Source organism: Notolepis coatsorum, assembly GCF_963971535.1.
Source record: "Notolepis coatsorum genome assembly, chromosome: 18".
Lineage (NCBI taxonomy): Eukaryota > Metazoa > Chordata > Actinopteri > Aulopiformes > Paralepididae > Notolepis > Notolepis coatsorum.
Window position 1 is genome coordinate 42,712,179 of NC_140182.1, and position 16,675 is coordinate 42,728,853.

General features: G+C 41.8%; 1 protein-coding gene across 1 annotated transcript in view; it reads left to right on the forward strand.

Moving 5' to 3' along the window:
* The window catches only part of LOC311245342 (voltage-dependent calcium channel subunit alpha-2/delta-1), a gene marked incomplete at both ends in the record, with an annotated part of 125,592 nt that overhangs the window by 103,591 nt on the left and 5,326 nt on the right, over positions 1-16,675 (forward strand). The window contains 6 exons of the mRNA XM_084335185.1: positions 6,380-6,532; positions 6,670-6,722; positions 11,485-11,540; positions 11,782-11,911; positions 12,748-12,860; positions 14,840-14,922. Coding sequence (XP_084191311.1) covers positions 6,380-6,532; positions 6,670-6,722; positions 11,485-11,540; positions 11,782-11,911; positions 12,748-12,860; positions 14,840-14,922 — 588 coding nt within the window. The remainder of the gene's footprint in view (positions 1-6,379; positions 6,533-6,669; positions 6,723-11,484; positions 11,541-11,781; positions 11,912-12,747; positions 12,861-14,839; positions 14,923-16,675) is intronic.

Genomic DNA, 16,675 nt, shown 5'->3' on the forward strand with positions numbered 1-16,675 from the left:
TCTCTCTCTCCCATTTATGTTCCCCTGTTAGTTTAGTGTTTAGATTTTTAGATGTTTGGTATTATGTTTATCTTGTCTTGGTCTAGTCTTCTTGTATTACATTCTCTGTTTACTCTTTGTATTATGTCCCAGTGTTTGGTATTTTCTTTCCTGTCTTGTTTTCCATAGTTGTAGTTCCTTGTTTCCGTTTCCTGTAGTTCTTCTGTAGTCTGTTTCCCCTCCCACCTGTTCACTTTGCTTGTCCATTGTGTTCTGTTGACACGTGTTTGCTGTTTGTGGTCAGATGTTTTGATCAACGTACATTTATTCTTCCCTCTGAGAAATCTCTAGTGTTACAAGAAGCTCTTACTGTGTTGCTGAACCAAAAAACATGGTAGCACTGACCCACTTTGAGAAAAAGGACGAGGATAGTGCCTCAGTTTCACCAATTTATTTTGGCCATCAAACAAAACATGCTAATGTTTCGGCCTAGTGAGCCTTCATCAGGATATGAATGTAGTAGTATTGTCATGTGATCTATAGAACTTCATAATGGCTGAATCACATGTGACTGGGAGGGGCAGTCCCTCAATGCATAAATATAACAAACTCCAAGTGGATGGTAAAGATCACATGGTACAGATCAGCAAAATCACAGACGGACCAACGCAAAGGTCAAATAGTTTGGCCTCAAATTTAGGTATGGTCAAAATTCAGCAATTCTTTTAAATCCCAGAATAAATATTAATACATGGGGATAAACAATATTGAAAACAAAACTGTACTGTCTGCTACTGATTTTAACAGCACGTAGTAGCCAGCAGCACCTCTAGGGGGCCAAGCAGCCAACCCAATAAACGCAGGGGTGTCAAACTCATTTTCACAGAGGGCCACATCAGCATTATGGTTGCCCTCAAAGGGCCAAAGACCGTATAAATGTTAATGTAATGTAAAATAAATGTAGCTACTCATTTACATATTGTTAAACATGTTGTTTCTGTATTTATTACTTATTCAAGTTATACATATTGCATATGCATTTGCATAAATGTAAAAATATATGTTAGCTTATGTTATTTTAACAAATAATTTTAGTTTATCAGAACCCCATATTACTCCATCAATCAATGATCAAACCATTCAAGAAGAATATCATCAAATACAAGCTATGACATTAAGTTTGTTCAAAACCTTTTTGTCACAGTCAAGAGGGGCAGAACTAACAACTGTGAGCTGCAAAGAACACGTGGGACAGATGTAGCAGATGTTACAAAAACAAATGGCTGCACACAACCTTGCAGAGGCCATAGATCCAACTAATGGAAGATAGTTTAATTAACTTTAATTAACAGATTGCAGAATGGGTACAGTACAGTACAGCTCAATACACACAATTGTTAAGGGGATGCAGACCAGAGAAAGACTTTCGACTTGTTTACATCAGGGTCCCCCATTTTCAATTCGTAATGAAATTGCTATTATGTGTCTGACACAACTGTAACTGTACTCAAAAATAACAAAATAAGGGTTGTCTCAGTTCACAACTATATTGGTCAAGTTTTGGGTAGGACTTGTTTGCGTCCCTACAGCTTCTTATTCAATTGAGCGAGATGCTCGGTTATGTCACACAGCCAGTTTGCATCTGACAGTTCAGACAATATTTCTTCAACCCTTTGTTACCTATTCCGCCTGGATCTTTTTTGTATTTTGGGCTGTAAAATTGTCAAAGAATGTCTGAGGAGTAAGTGCTTTTGGCTTTTTTCCTTTGTTACTTCATAAATACCTCAGATGTTCAACATACATGTATGTGTAAGAATGTCTAATAACTAAGGCTGTCAACGTTAAAGCTTTATTAACGCATTAACCCACAATTATTTTAACACTGCTATTTTTTAACCCAATATTAATATTAAAAAAAAAATTACCTGAGCTCTTGGGGGGCCACATCAAATGACGTGGCGTGCCACATTTGGCCCGCGGGCCGTGAGTTTGACACTTATGCAATAAAGCATGCAATATAGTGGTCAGCAGCAATTTACCTATATCACAGGTATATTCTAGGGGTCAAATCACAACCACTACTGCTGAGCCTGCATATGGCAAAAAATTAAATAAAAGTTTTATTATTAGACAATTTAGAGGAATCATTTCAAGCTATAAACCAGCTGGAGCCATTGTTTTTAGCATGTGAATCCAAAACGTTTCTCTCTGAGAGAGTAGCTTTGTGGTATTACCACCTCTGACTGGAGAGCCACGGTTTAATGTTTGGCCGTTGCATATGTTTCCTGTGCGTATAGCGTTTTGTGTTCAGACACTCTTAGCCAGTTTGTAGAGGTGGAGTTACATTGAATTCACTCTTTCATGTAAACCTTTTTTTCCAGTATGCAGGTACTGTATGTGAAGAACTTCACATTTGTTGTGTTATTGCACTGGCTGCATCTGCCACATCTGTACAGGAGCTGCCCTTTAATTCAGGCCAAAAGTGCTGTGTCATGTTTGATTAGAAGGGGTGACCAACACTGTCCTTGGTGGTACAGTAGGTGCTCTTCGGAAGGGGAAGAGGGGAGGGGTTTTAGTCAGTTCACCAAGCGTAGGTTCAGCTTGCAAAATATTCCAGTGTTTGGTCATGATATTGCCCAATTGTTGGTGATGATGATTGAATTTTTTTTTTATCCACTTTTTCTCCTTCTTTTTCTGTTTTTCTCACATCCCAATTGAGTCGTGCCAATTCCCCCCTCCCCTGTCTTGATCGTTGCTCGCATGTGCCGCCCACTGGTCCGTCGTAGGGAGGGTTGAAGAATCTATCGCATGTCCCCTCCGATACATGCGGAGTCAGCCAGCCAATTCTTTTCACCTGCCAGCGCGGACTCTCATTGGCGAGGTGTAACGTGTGGGAGGCTCACACTACCCTCGACATCTCCTGTCCTTGCTGTGCAGGCGCCCTGACCGACCTGTAGGAGTCGCTGTTTACAACGACCAGATTACCACCCATCGACTCCCCTCCCGCTGACTCTGCCAATTGAGTCAGTATGACGGCCGGCCCAAGCCGGAGGCAACGCTGACAGCCGGATTCGATACCGGTGTCTCATGCGTTGGTGACGAGCGCTTAGACCGCTGCGCCACCCAGCCGCCATCGATGATTGAATTCTGTAATGAAACATAATGGGTTTCTTTTTTCTTTTGACATGAGTAAACAAATAAATTTGATTTGATTTAGATCAAATCTAGAGACACTGGAGGCTGGTGAGCTTTGTTTATCCCTTCAGCTGGATAATTTATTTGTTTAAAGCGAGTTTTAATATCCTTTGCTTTTTGCTGCTAATGATGCAAATGTCCTGCCGGTGTTCCCTTTGGCTTGAAGATGATGATAATCCACAAATCAGAAATAGTTTTTAGATGGTAGAACTTCCAAAAGGAAGTCATTTGGAGGTACACTAGGGCTTGAGAGTCACGTTGGGTCAGACAATGAGCCACAGAGGCTAGACTGATCTGATGTGGGATACAGGTGTAAAGGCTCTCCACATCAAATGAATGAATGAAAATGTCCTTCAGAATGATATCCACAAATCTTGACTGTGGTTGAGTGATGGAGCCTATCCCAGAGACCATGGGTCTCAGAGGGGGTTGAGTTGGATGTTTATGGATCTCAAGTAGACCGTATAGGATAGGGGTCCTCTGGAACTCAACAGTGAGATATAAAATTCATTTTATTTTTTTATTTTTTTTATCCAATTGTAATGCTTGTTTCAAGAGGTTGTCAATTTCTCCTTTAATTTGATTATAGCTGAGGTTGAGATATTTTTGTCCTTTATCGCTCTTGATAATTTGTATCTACATCATGATCGATTAGCTTGCCAAAAATAGTTAATGAAGGGCTGGAATTTGTGATGGTTTAGTGAATGGAGACCTCTAGTGTCTCTACTGTCTTTTCTGAATAAACACCTTGGGAACCTCCTCCTGCCTCTACCGTACAGCGTTTTGATTCCTACTACACACCCAGCTGTAACATCATTAATGGTTTAACTCATTCAGCGCCAGGGGTCGCTGTTTACCTTACAGTTGAAATGTCATCGGCTTTTAACATGGGGATACGTCGCTGTGTTTGCAGGCCTAAAGCTATATTATATATTATAGCTATTAGGGGTGTAACGATGCATCGATTAATTGAAATGCATCGATTATAATGTGACGATTCAACTGCATTGATTTGAATATGTTAAAATCGATTATAATTGAAATTAATCAAAAAAAAATAGAAAATATATATATATTCTTTTTTTTATGTTTTCTTTTGTGTGTATTGTTTTTATTGACCTATAGTCCATTCATGTTGAGTGAATCAGTTCCCCCAGCCACATTTGTGTATTCTAAATGTTTTGGGGAATTAACTGATTTCATGATGCATTGAATCATTGCCTGAATAATCGTAATCGAAATTAATCGTTGTGAGGTTGCATCGTTACACCCCTAATAGCTATGGATCTAATAATATAGTAATTGAGTTTCTTCCGGTCAAGATGCAAAAAAAATATAATTTTTTCATTCATACATTCCTGTTTTATACCGTGGTGAATATGAGTGTAGTTTCAGGGCGGTCTGGTGTCATTTCCAAAATGCTCCGTAATGGCCGGCAACGTGTATTCTAGTAAAAACATTATCGTTTCTTCCCTGGACTAGCTACTGTTCTCAAATCAAATTTAGATGATCGGTATTATGTTTCATCATGGATGCATGAAAGGGGGGGGGGGGGGGGGGACACGCCACACACACACACCACACCACACACACACACCACACACACACGCCCCGATCAGCACGCATCGGCGATCCTACAAAGACAATGCATACGTGTGTGTTCCGGTGTGTGTGTGTGCTAACCGTGTGTGCTAACCGCTAAAACATTGAGGATAATTGCATGCCAATTAAAGACCTCTTTATTATTATTATTATTATATGAAGGGATTTTTCTATCAACGCAATATTGATATGTAGTCCTTACCTTCAAGATTCAAGATTCAATAGTTTTATTTCAAACCACAGTGTTAGTTTGGCTACATTTACCATTTACCTTGACCAGGATCTGTCCCGAAAAGAATATTCCAATTATCTGATCGCCATTCCAAGTACTGATGTCGATTGAGGTGCCAACATAATCCAGCACTGAACATGAACGGGGGGGGCCCGACCCTCGCCGATGCATCCGTTATAAGCGCTTGCCTTGCCCGAGTAGTTAGACCCCGCCCGCACGCCGCAGCTCGGCCCAGACACCAAGCCACAACATTTCAAATGGAGTGTAATAGGGTGCGGCTGGGTTGCGCAGCGGACTAAGCGCTCGTCACCAACGCGAGAGACACTGGTATCAAATCCGGCTGTCAGCGTTGCCTCCGGCTTGGCCGGCCGTCATACTGGCTCAATTGGCAGAGTCAGCGGGAGGGAAGCCGGTGGGGTGGTATTCTGGTCGTTGTAAACAGCGACTCCTACAGGTCGGTTAGGGCGCCTGCACAGCGAGGGAGGGAGATGGTGAGGGTAGTGTGACCTCCCACACGTTACCAATGAGAGTCCGCGCTGGCAGGTGAAAAGATGCTGCTGGCTGTCTCCTATGTCTCGGAGGAAGCATCTGATAGACTTCAGGGCTCCCTAGACCGACCAGTGGGGGGCACATGCGAGCAACAACCAGGAAGGGGAGGGGGGAATTGGCATAACGACTCAATTGGGATGGGAGAAAAACACAGAAAAAACAGGAGGAGAAAAAGCGAAAAAATTAAATAAAAAAAAGTTTGTTCTGATACACTACTAGGCACGCTGCTGGAGGCTGTTTGCCAAAATGCTGACTGCATACTTTCAACATACAGTGATATATAGAGGAATAGTAAAAATGGTTTAACTTCCAAATCATATTACGCAACATAATTATATATATGATTTTTTTTTTTAAATATAAAATATATATATATATATTTTAAAGATTATTATTTTTTAAATGTGGTAAGTAATAGGGCTGTACGGAATGTAATTATTTTGGTTTCTTGCATTGAATGTTCTGTTGAGGTTTTCCGAGGGTGTTTGAATGTTTGCTGTGACATCATCGTTGGGGAGTAAGGTTACGTGGGCTATCTATGTCAAACGATATCCATCTATTAATTAGATCATGATGGATTCAGTTGGAGCCTGTCTATTTGCTTTGTCTAATTGCAGTGTGTTTGTTTTGTTTAGGTGTGTTATTTATTCTTTGTCGTATGTGTTTTGTCAATGTATGGCGATGAGTGTGAATGTATATTTCTGTGTTGTCACCATGTAAGTTATTGGACCCCGGGAAGAATAGCTGCTGCTAATGGGGATCTAAATAAAACAAACAAACTCCCTCACCACTCTGTGTGTGGCTGTATGTGTCTGTGTCCAGATAGGTCAGTTCTTTGGCGAAGTGGACCCCGTGGTGATGATCAACCTGGTCAACACCTCCCTGTACTCCTTCAACAAGACGTACGACTACCAGTCGGTCTGTGACCCCGAGAAGGACAGCAAGGCTGCTGCAGGGCCACGCTCCGTCTACGTGGTTAGCATCCACTCCCTCGCTATCTCGGTTCATTACACACACAATTTCTGCATGACTGCTATCTGCTGCATTTCGAGACGTCAAAGTGTTGCTTTGTATTGATTGTACTTCTGACTTCCTCTCTGCTTTGTCTCCAGCCCACCATAGCAGACATGCTGAGTATTGGCTGGTGGGCTTCCCACACTGCCTGGTGAGTGAGCATGCAAGGTAGGAGTGTTGCTGTTGTGTGCAGGGCGTTTGTACGGGTGTGGCGTTTGGTTCATACCATAGGGTGCGGGATTGTGTTTGTACAGGGCGGACCCGTCGTTACAGAATCTTGTTTTACCACCGGTCCAAACCGAAGAGGACCTGGTTGAAAATTATATTATATTCTCCTCCAGCTATTCACTCGTCGTGGTTTGCTATGGTATAATAATACTCTGACTCTGTCCAGCCTCTCCTCCAACCGGCCAAACGTCAGCCGGTTCGGCCTTATGGCCTGCTGACGCTGTTTAAACTCTGTTGAGAGTATGGATGAGAGCCAATAGCATGAGGCCACTACATAATGTAGCCGGTGCATCCGCTTCAGTGCTAGCAGTAGGATTAGCATTAGCAGTATCTTTTCCACTATTTGATCTTGTCAAGTCCTTAGACTCCTTGCCTGACATTTATTCCATAGAAACGTTAAGTAAGATGTTCACTTGTTTATACTGTATACTGTTTAAGCTTGAGGCCTTGAAAGTACAGGTTCAAACCTTCAAAATAAGCCATCACTTTGAGCGGATCCCTTTCAATCTGTCTAGGGATGAATCCAAATGTGAATTTGGGAAAGCACAGATAATGAGATGGACTCAAATATTTTTATTACACAGATATTAATATTATTATTCAGGGGACATTAAAAAATAACTTGATTAGCTCCATTGACGCAGCGTGCTCCGCCTCTGTTCGCCATAAAATATTGTAGGACTGCCATCAAAACTGCATTTAGGACCTGTAGGACTGCCCCTGTTTCTTCGCTTCGACCCACGGAAATATCAATAATCATAATTGTTGTGTGTCAAATGAGAGAAAGAAAAAGGCAGGCGTTTTCTAGAATTTTCTCTAGTATCTCGGCTGCTCCATGAAAGGTTCCCCTACATTTTCAAAAGCCTAGATAAAGCTTGTCTTAAATCATCATCATGAGTTATGCATGTGAAACGTATTTATCGTGTGTGCCCTCCTTTGGATACCTATTTCAGAACCAACCCTAGGCTATTTATCGTTCTTCTGTATTTATAATTCGTTAGATGATAGACTTTAGAAACAAAATATTTTTTTGTATTTTATTTTTTTATAATTTTTTAAACAAACACATAAACAAACATGACAACACACGATAAGATATACAAGCATTAGTTGTTAGTGCACATCCAATGAAATCACATTTTAGTTAATTGTCTTATATAGGATATACCTTATATCCTATATACTCTTATAGGAGTCAAGTATGTCCTGTGAATATAGTTAAGATTGATTTGTTGATGGTCCGGGTTCCTTGATGTAAGTCGGACATTTGCCCAGGCTCCTTGCCAATCAAAGTCACATTCCAGGTCTGGTATATCCCTCCTCCAGGCAGAGTCTAGTTGGACGGTTTCATACGAGGACGTTAGTAATTGATGATAAAAATCTGAAACAAAACCTCTCGATGTCTCTCTTTCATAGAAGAATTTGTGGTATCTGTGGTGTTCAATTGGTATGTCTAATGGAACACCGTGAGACTTCAAACATAGCCGTAACTGTATGTAAAAAAGCCATGTGGACTAGAAACAAAATCTTGAACATGGTCCAATTTAAATTAGTTGACGAGATGTGAGATTTTTTTTTACCTGATAAGTACTGAATTTTGCCATCCAGACACATGCAATTTTAAATATGAATATAGAATATCAGGCCTATAAATGACCAAGTCATACATCTATGGATCTCCTCTTTCCAAAGGCAGAGTTAAATCTGGATTTAGTATTACCAGACGCCCGTTACAGGGCAGCAAAGACTGTGAATGAAATCTACTGTAAGTACAGTTACTTTTGTATAATGTATAATTTTTTACCGGATTGCGACACGTTTTTTTTCTCAACGTTCACAGAAAGGTAAAGAAACAATATACGTTGTATTTTATGGCAATAACGTTCAGGTTTGTTCGACCTGTGAGATATAATCACGATTTTCACGTAAATATGTTATTTTCATGTCATGCAGCTGCAGCTTTGACTGCGACTGGTGTGAGCTGGGTAGTGTAGTTTTATGAAATTTCTACGTCTCTTAGGACTACAACGATTTCATGACGACATTATGTCATCGTGTCTAAATCATCCGGTTTCTGATGCAATGCGTGGTGATGAGCTCATATTTAGCTAATAACACTTAAAATAATTGCTAAACAAACATAGTGCTGAAAATATACACTTTGACTGCTGTTTTGATAGGGTTAGGGTCTTTACTCTTGGCTACATATGAAAAAGAAACACAACATCACTTAACACTTTCTGCGCCAGCCGTTCTATCCATCTCTACCGCTAGATGGCCAGCTTAAAATAGTTGTTTCCGCAGCGTTTCACTATGTTTGCGAAGCTGTGTGTGTGCTCTGTATTATAGCTGTGGAGACAATGGTGTGGCTCATTTGACAGACACTACTTGTAGTGCAACATGGAAAAATGTTTTGTTTCTACACACTGTAGTTTGTAGTTTATTACATGCTAAACATTGCGCATTTCCAAGATAATCCAGTATTTTTCATGGATTGCGAGATAAAACGTGTTATGTGCAATAAGCCCATAGCAAATATAACATGTACATATGTACCTTCACAAAATCATCAAGGGGGGAGGGGGGGTCGTTTTGACTCAAAACTGTGATCATGTTTGCCGAGCATGTTTTACGTCCGGTGAAACACAGAACTGTGATCTTTAGAAAAACATGTTTCAGGTTTGGTAAAATAGACATAGAATATACCTTACCTTAGCCAGAAGGTATTCCAAAAAGAATAATTCCAAGTGATCGCATCGCCATCACCAGTGTAGTGTATATGTCTATACACGTTTCGATGGTAAAATACGCTTAGGCAACGGAATTTCGAGGCGATCAATGTGAATCTCTGTTCAAGCAGGATGAGAAGCCCCTACCAAAAAAAAAGAAGGGGGATCAGAGGAAAAATATCAAAGGATCTAAAAACTTAATATTACGTGTTTGGCGCTCAACCGCTGGCGAGCAAACACGTATTATTACGTGATTGGCGCAGAAAGTGTTAATACGGACTGTATTGATCTATTTGTGAAATAAATCTTGGGCCAATCGGGCTTAAGATGTTAATGATTAGTTTCCGATGCTCATAAGTATCATGCTTAAACCTTTTCTGCGCTATAAAGCTGATTTTGATTTCAGAACATCACACAAATATTAGATTAGATTCAACTTTATTGTCAGAGAACAACACACACTCTTATGGGCAGCCTATTAGTCTACAGGCTGCATACAAAGAACACATCTGATTTAGCAGGGGAGGGAATGTGGGGTGTGTGCAAAGGCCTGCTGGTTTACACTCTTAACAAAGGGGCACTAAATAGCACTAAAAGTGGTTATCTGGCTCGTAATCATCTACAGGCTGCGTAAAAGACTATATAGAAATAAATATATAAAACAGGCAAAAAAGTTCATACTATTACTGTTATGTAATACTATTGTAAATAATTGTTTCAGTTTCTGATTGTTCAATGTCCCCCAGTTAAAGGGGGGGGGGGGGGTACACTTTAGACAGAATCAGACAGTTCATAAAACTTAGTTTAGTTGAAAATAAGAATAAAGAGAGAGAGAGAGAGAGAGAGAGAGAGAGAGAGAGAGAGAGAGAGAGAGAGAGAGAGAGAGAGAGAGAGAGAGAGAGCACAAGTACAGATGACAAGTACAGTATGAGAAGGTAGAAATATATTTTAATAATACTTTAATAATTAATTATATGTCAATATTAAATCAATTTGATGCTTTGAAGGCACAACAATTGCATTTCTAATGAATATTAGGTTAGAAAATAAATTTTCTGGATTTAACATGACTTCCTTTAATCTAATGTTAATTTGTTAATCTGTTCCCATCTTGTATTGTCCAATAATTGTTGCCAAAAAAAGTATAATAATTCTGGTATAAACCATGCCCATTTCCGAATCCGAATACAGATAATTTTGTTGGTTGAACAGATACAGATAATTACGTCTCCGCACACCCCTATTTTCTTATTAACCATGATACCACAATAGCTCATTTTGAGCCAGAAACCTTCAAAGACTTGGAGTTGTTTCTCTTAACGAGGCATGCTGTACTATACTTTACCCACAGGCCATTGCAATACACCTAACCCCGGGCCCTCCCCCACCGAACACCTTCCAGGTGATCTGCAGGAGAGTAGTCATGTGGCTGTGTTATTATGATGTGATGATGTGAGAGACAGTTTACAGTCTTACAGTTCAACTTTGAGTTAAATCCCCACACTGGGTTTCCATTAAAGGAAGGGGAGGAACACAGGCTTTTGTATCACAAATATTTTTTTAATTTAACTTGCACTGTAAAAACATTACAACAAAGACGTGACAATGACAAAAGAGGTGATTTTCTGTCCCACATCCTCATGATGTGGGACACGTCTACCTCATGATATGGTATGTGAGAGTGGCAGTATGGACGGTATGGGCTTGTGGCTCTGGATGGGTCAGACCAGGACAAGGACGGTTATACAACATCACAACATTACTTCCTCTATGACTGGACGGCTGCATTATGACCTGCCATTAAAATAGAATGACCGGTGCATCCCCCGACAATGGCGGTAGCCACGACTCAGACAAACATCTAGTTGTAGTGTGTTGTGTTTTGTCTCTTCAGTCTTAATGAACTTAAGTGTATGATTGCCTGCTGTCTGACTCTGTTTCTCACGCTTTGTCAAGGTCCATCCTCCAGCAGTTATTCTTCAGTCTCATCTTTCCCAACCTTCTCGGGGCAGGTAAGTGGTACCGCTAAAGCAGGGCTTCTTAAACTATGGATTGTGACCCAAAATGGGTTGCTAGTTTGTGTTAACATAGTCACATAGTCCCGTTGGAGACTTAATCTCCTCCGTTTGGGTTCCCTCGGTTTACTCTAAAGTGTGAACCAGTGACCATGCTGAATGTAGCATAATTCCATATCTCTATATTTTACTGATCTGATATTCCTTCTCTCTCCTCGCCTTACTCTCTTCTCTCTAGTGGAATCAGCGGAAGAGGATATACCAGACGCCATGTTTAAGGAAAGCTGTATCACAGAGCAGACCCAGTACTTTTTTGACAATGACGAAACGTCCTACTATGGGAACGTGGACTGCGGAAACTGCTCCAGGTGTGTGTGTGTGTGTGTGTGTGTGTGTGTGTGTGTGTGTGTGTGTGTGTGTGTGTGTGTGTGTGTGTGTGTGTGTGTGTGTGTGTGTGTGTGTGTGTGTGCATGTGTGCATCATGTCTGTGTGTACATGTACATTCTTAAGTGAAGTACAAAAGATGAACCGCCACTCGTCCACTTCCTGGATAGTTTGCACGTCGTCGTGTCTAACGGTCTGCAGGGATTGATCCGGAATGGGGTCAGTTTCCTGCCCTCTCTCTGTTTTCCAGCCTTCTCTCAGGCAGCTGCTATCCGATGGGCCCTGATCAGACACACACATTACCTTGATCTGTCAGTGGTTGGAAAAGCAGAGGAAGGCATAAAACTTCTTTTTATCCACCCCTCCCACCCTCCCTCACACCCCCCCCCTCTCCCTCACCCTCACGTCCACAGAGAGGCAGTGCATTTTCTTTTACTCAGTCTTCCTTCTTTGTCCGTTCAGGGTCTCTTGGGGGTAAATGTAGCCAGAAATGTGGCGTGTTATGAGCCCCACGTGCCTGGTACTTTTCTCCCCCATGGTAACGACTATAGACACAGGAACTTTAACGATCGCCATAAAGAAAGCCTATCCCCCATGGAAAGGTGTGTATGTGTGTGTGTGTGTCTGCGTGTGCATGCATACGTGTCCATATGTGCGTGCATGTGTATGTGCGCATCTACAAGCACTTATCAGTACATGTATGATTTAAATGGGTCGAGGGTCCATTTGAGCCGCACATATATCATCGCGGTAACCCAGCATGCTATGTTTACAGACTTTTGAAATGGTTGACCGTGTGGGCGTGTGTGTGTCGTTACAGGATGTACCGTGCCGAGAAGCTGCCCAACACGAACCTGGTCTTCCTGATCGCCGATGCCAAGGCGACGTGTTTGTCATGTGACCCCCGGCCCCTGAAGCAGGCGGAGCAGCCCTGTATCCTTTCCCTGCACTTGTAAAAGTCATACCACCACATCGCGTACAACTTCCTGTATTTTGTCTCAATCCGTCACACCGCTACGACTGTGGGCTTTGAGCGGTGGCTACAGAGGCTAATGTGTATGAATCTCCCATGTGCGGCTGTAGGAGTGAATACAGTGAACCATGTGCTGAGCATATCAAGGCCTCTCATGTTACTCCTGGATCATAGTTCTCTGTGTAAATTCATCTGGGCTCCATGTTGCCATCACGTTGAATCAAGGTTTGGGCCATCGGTGTGTGTGTCTTTGGTGTGTGTGTGTGTGTGTGTGTGTGTGTGTGTGTGTGTGTGTGTGTGTGTGTGTGTGTGTATGGGGGATAATACGTTTCAGGGTACGGTGTGTGTGTGTGTGTGTGTGTGTGTGTGTGTGTGTGTGTGTGTGTGTGTGTGTGTGTGTGTGTGTGTGTGTGTGTGTGTGTGTGTGTGTGTGCGTGCGTGCACAGGCACTTCTGGTCTGTTTGACAGATGTGTGTGTAATTGTAGCTTCCTGCTGGTGTAACAGTAGTGTCATCGTTAGAGGTCACGGTGGGGTCACGAGTGAGGCCTGTGGTTCATTACGGCTCAATGTCCTGCTAATGAGGACACACACAAGCAACCACACAGACGGAACACACACACATACTGTACACATACACACACTCCCCCACTCACCCACTGACCAGTAGGTATGGTACAGTACGGGTAGGCCATGCTCTACCTTGCCATGTTGCCTGTGTTGTTTTTCCAGGACGCAACACACCTGTGTCATGTAAGTAGAAGGAGCTGATCAGATCTTCGTGATCACGGTTAAATTAACAGACCAATGTTCCCTTCATGCTCTTTTGCCTTATATTGCCTCACATTGGAACAAGAACATGCAATGACTCCAGATGACTCGTATTTCCAAACGAGGCTTGGTTGATTGTTGATCTTGGCTGTGCCCAAGTTGCCTAGTAATAGGCAATAGCGATCTTTAAATACTTGACCTGCAAACATTTCACCTGCTTAGTTCATACAATCTAATTGTAACTAAGCTATTAGCTGGAAAAAAATATCACTTTTGTGTATAACTAGATTTATCAGCTTATAATATGCATTTCTCTTTTGCATTTCCCAATTGAAAGCAGATATTTAAAAATATTTAAAATAAAATTAAGAAAAGATTGTAATAGTAACATCTATAACAAAGATTGTGATAGATTTCTGTGTTAAAATGTCCAAACCCAAGAGGGGCTCCTGCACAGGTCCCACCCAAAGGTAGGGTTGTTTGCATTAGCAGGCTACATTTGCAAAGTTTCTGGTGGGTGGAAAAAGCTACTTAGAATTAATATAATGTTTGATGACTTGATGGCTTTTTAGTTATGCTACGCACACTGGTTCCACAAGACTGCAAGGCCTCATATAATAACATCATGTTAATTTATCGCTAAGGCTGCCTGTGCCACCCCCCCCCCCCCCCCCCCCCCTTTATTGAATGTTAATAAAGTGCAGCAGATATCTGGAAACTTAAATGTATTAATTTGCACGTGCAATCACACACACACACACACACACACACACACACACACACACACACACACACACACACACACACACACACACACACACACGACATGACACGTTCAGTCAGTCAGTCACACTCACTCACTCACAGAATAATACAGGGCCGAAACTTTTCTCAGCTGATATTAATTTTCATCATTACCTGCGGCCCACTCAAGCTGCCATGTTTGATGAAGGTGCAGATATGTCATGCAGAGCGGCACTCGGAGCATCGCGCAGCTACGCCTCCGCAGCCGAGGCTGGTGAGTGGAGACTTTACAGGCTCTCTGGCTGGAAAATCAGAGTAACCACAAGTGCTGAATTCAGTTGATTAATGCGGTGAAATTGTGTTTCGTGCCAACGAATACTGCTGATGATAGATAGTGTTTTCCTGAGCGTGTGTGTGTGTGTTCAGCCGAGGGTCCAGATCCATGTGAGCTGGCTCAGAACCCCAGGTACAGGAAAGGACCGGACGTGTGTTTTGACGACGATAAAAACGTAAGACATACAGACGTGTGTGTATTGGACATGAAGTGAAGCGGTCAGCCCCTACTTCAGTCTGCTCTTCATCAGCATCGCACTATTCTCCCATGCATTTTGGCTGCCTGCTACCTTTGTTTTGATACACTTTCCTCATTTAATTTCATTCCTCATACTTGTGTATCTCTTTGTCTTCATGTATTGTGTCATAAGCTTTGCATGTAATTCTCGCTACTTTTACATTTCTCTTTTAATTAATTTAAAAGATCTCTCGCTCATTCCCTTCATCGCTCTCATGTTTTATTTTTTTTTCTTTCATCCCTACGGCTGCCACTCATGTCCGCCACGGTAGGATGAGCCCTTGTGCCCAATCACTGGAGGCTCTGGGTTGAGTCCCACCCCTCTCTTGTTGTTGCTGATTCTGGGCTTTGGGTTGAGTCCCCCCCCCCCCCCCCCCCCCCCCCACAACATCACACTGCTGGCTGTTTTGAAACTAGCCAGGGACACCTAGTCATTACTGTCTGCTCTACTGCTAATCAGACTGGCCAACTACTGCTTTACAGTCAGTTATAAAAGTGTTGCTTAATACCTACCAGGCAATTGTCTAGTGAAAGTGTTCTTATCTACTTGGGTGGGGAAAAGGGCCACCTTGAAAAAATATAATCTCAGTTTAAAATGTATTTCAAAATCAGTATTCAGAGACAGGAATGGAATTCTATCAATTTGAGAGGATTCCCCTGTTTTCTGCCTGGAACATAGGGTTTATTCCCTTACGGAAAATGTATCATGGTAGTTTGATGGTGTTTTCAGTTTTACCACGATACCCGCCATTGTATAGAAGTCATGTATCGCCATGGTAGGGGAGAACGAGGATAGTTGTCACACTTTTTACTCTAGTGTGAATTGTTCATCATCAAAACATCTTTCAATAGTAATTCCTACATTAAATTGAAGCTTAAGATGTTGCCTTGAAATGTGTATCCCTCTCATTTTCCAACGTATTGTAACAAAGAGTTAATCACATATCAAAGACACTCTGACACATAGTGACAACCAACCCCATCACAGGGATGGTTGTCACTAGGGCTGACCCCTATTAATCGATTAGTCGACTAATCGGTCGAAAGGTGCCGTAGTCGACTGGCCAACCTCTTAGTCGAATATAATAAAAAATTAAAAATAAATAAATAAATAATATATATATGTGTTTTTTTTTTATAATTTTTTTCAAAAGAAAAGAGGCATAGAAGCGTGGCTAACACTAATGGCACACATACCAGAGGCTAAAGGCCTCTACATGCTACAGCAACTTCAAAGCAACTGCAACACAACATCAGCGCGATTTCAACGCGGTTGTTGCAGAGGGTCTTGTAGACTGTGTTGCGAGGATGTTGCGTACATCTCCCCAAAATCTAATCTAAACAACCGTTGCGTTGATATTGCGTAGCAGTGATTGGTTGGTAGTGAATGGGGGCGGGGCTGTCATAGAATAATATTGGTCCCGCAGCGAGGAATACCATCCTCCATTGTTGTAGCCAGCCAGCTAGCGTTGATGATGCTATTCAATGCTCTATCATACCCAACTAACGCCAATGCCATTCAGAATTTATTAACATAGCTACAACAACACACAGTAACGTTAATATAATTACATGCATCATTGTTTACAATGAACGGTCGGGCAGTTCGAAAGGACTGGACATGGACAAGTTGTTAAACAGCAATCAATTAATTTAATATAACAGGTAGTTCGAGCTGCATTTTCGTGCCT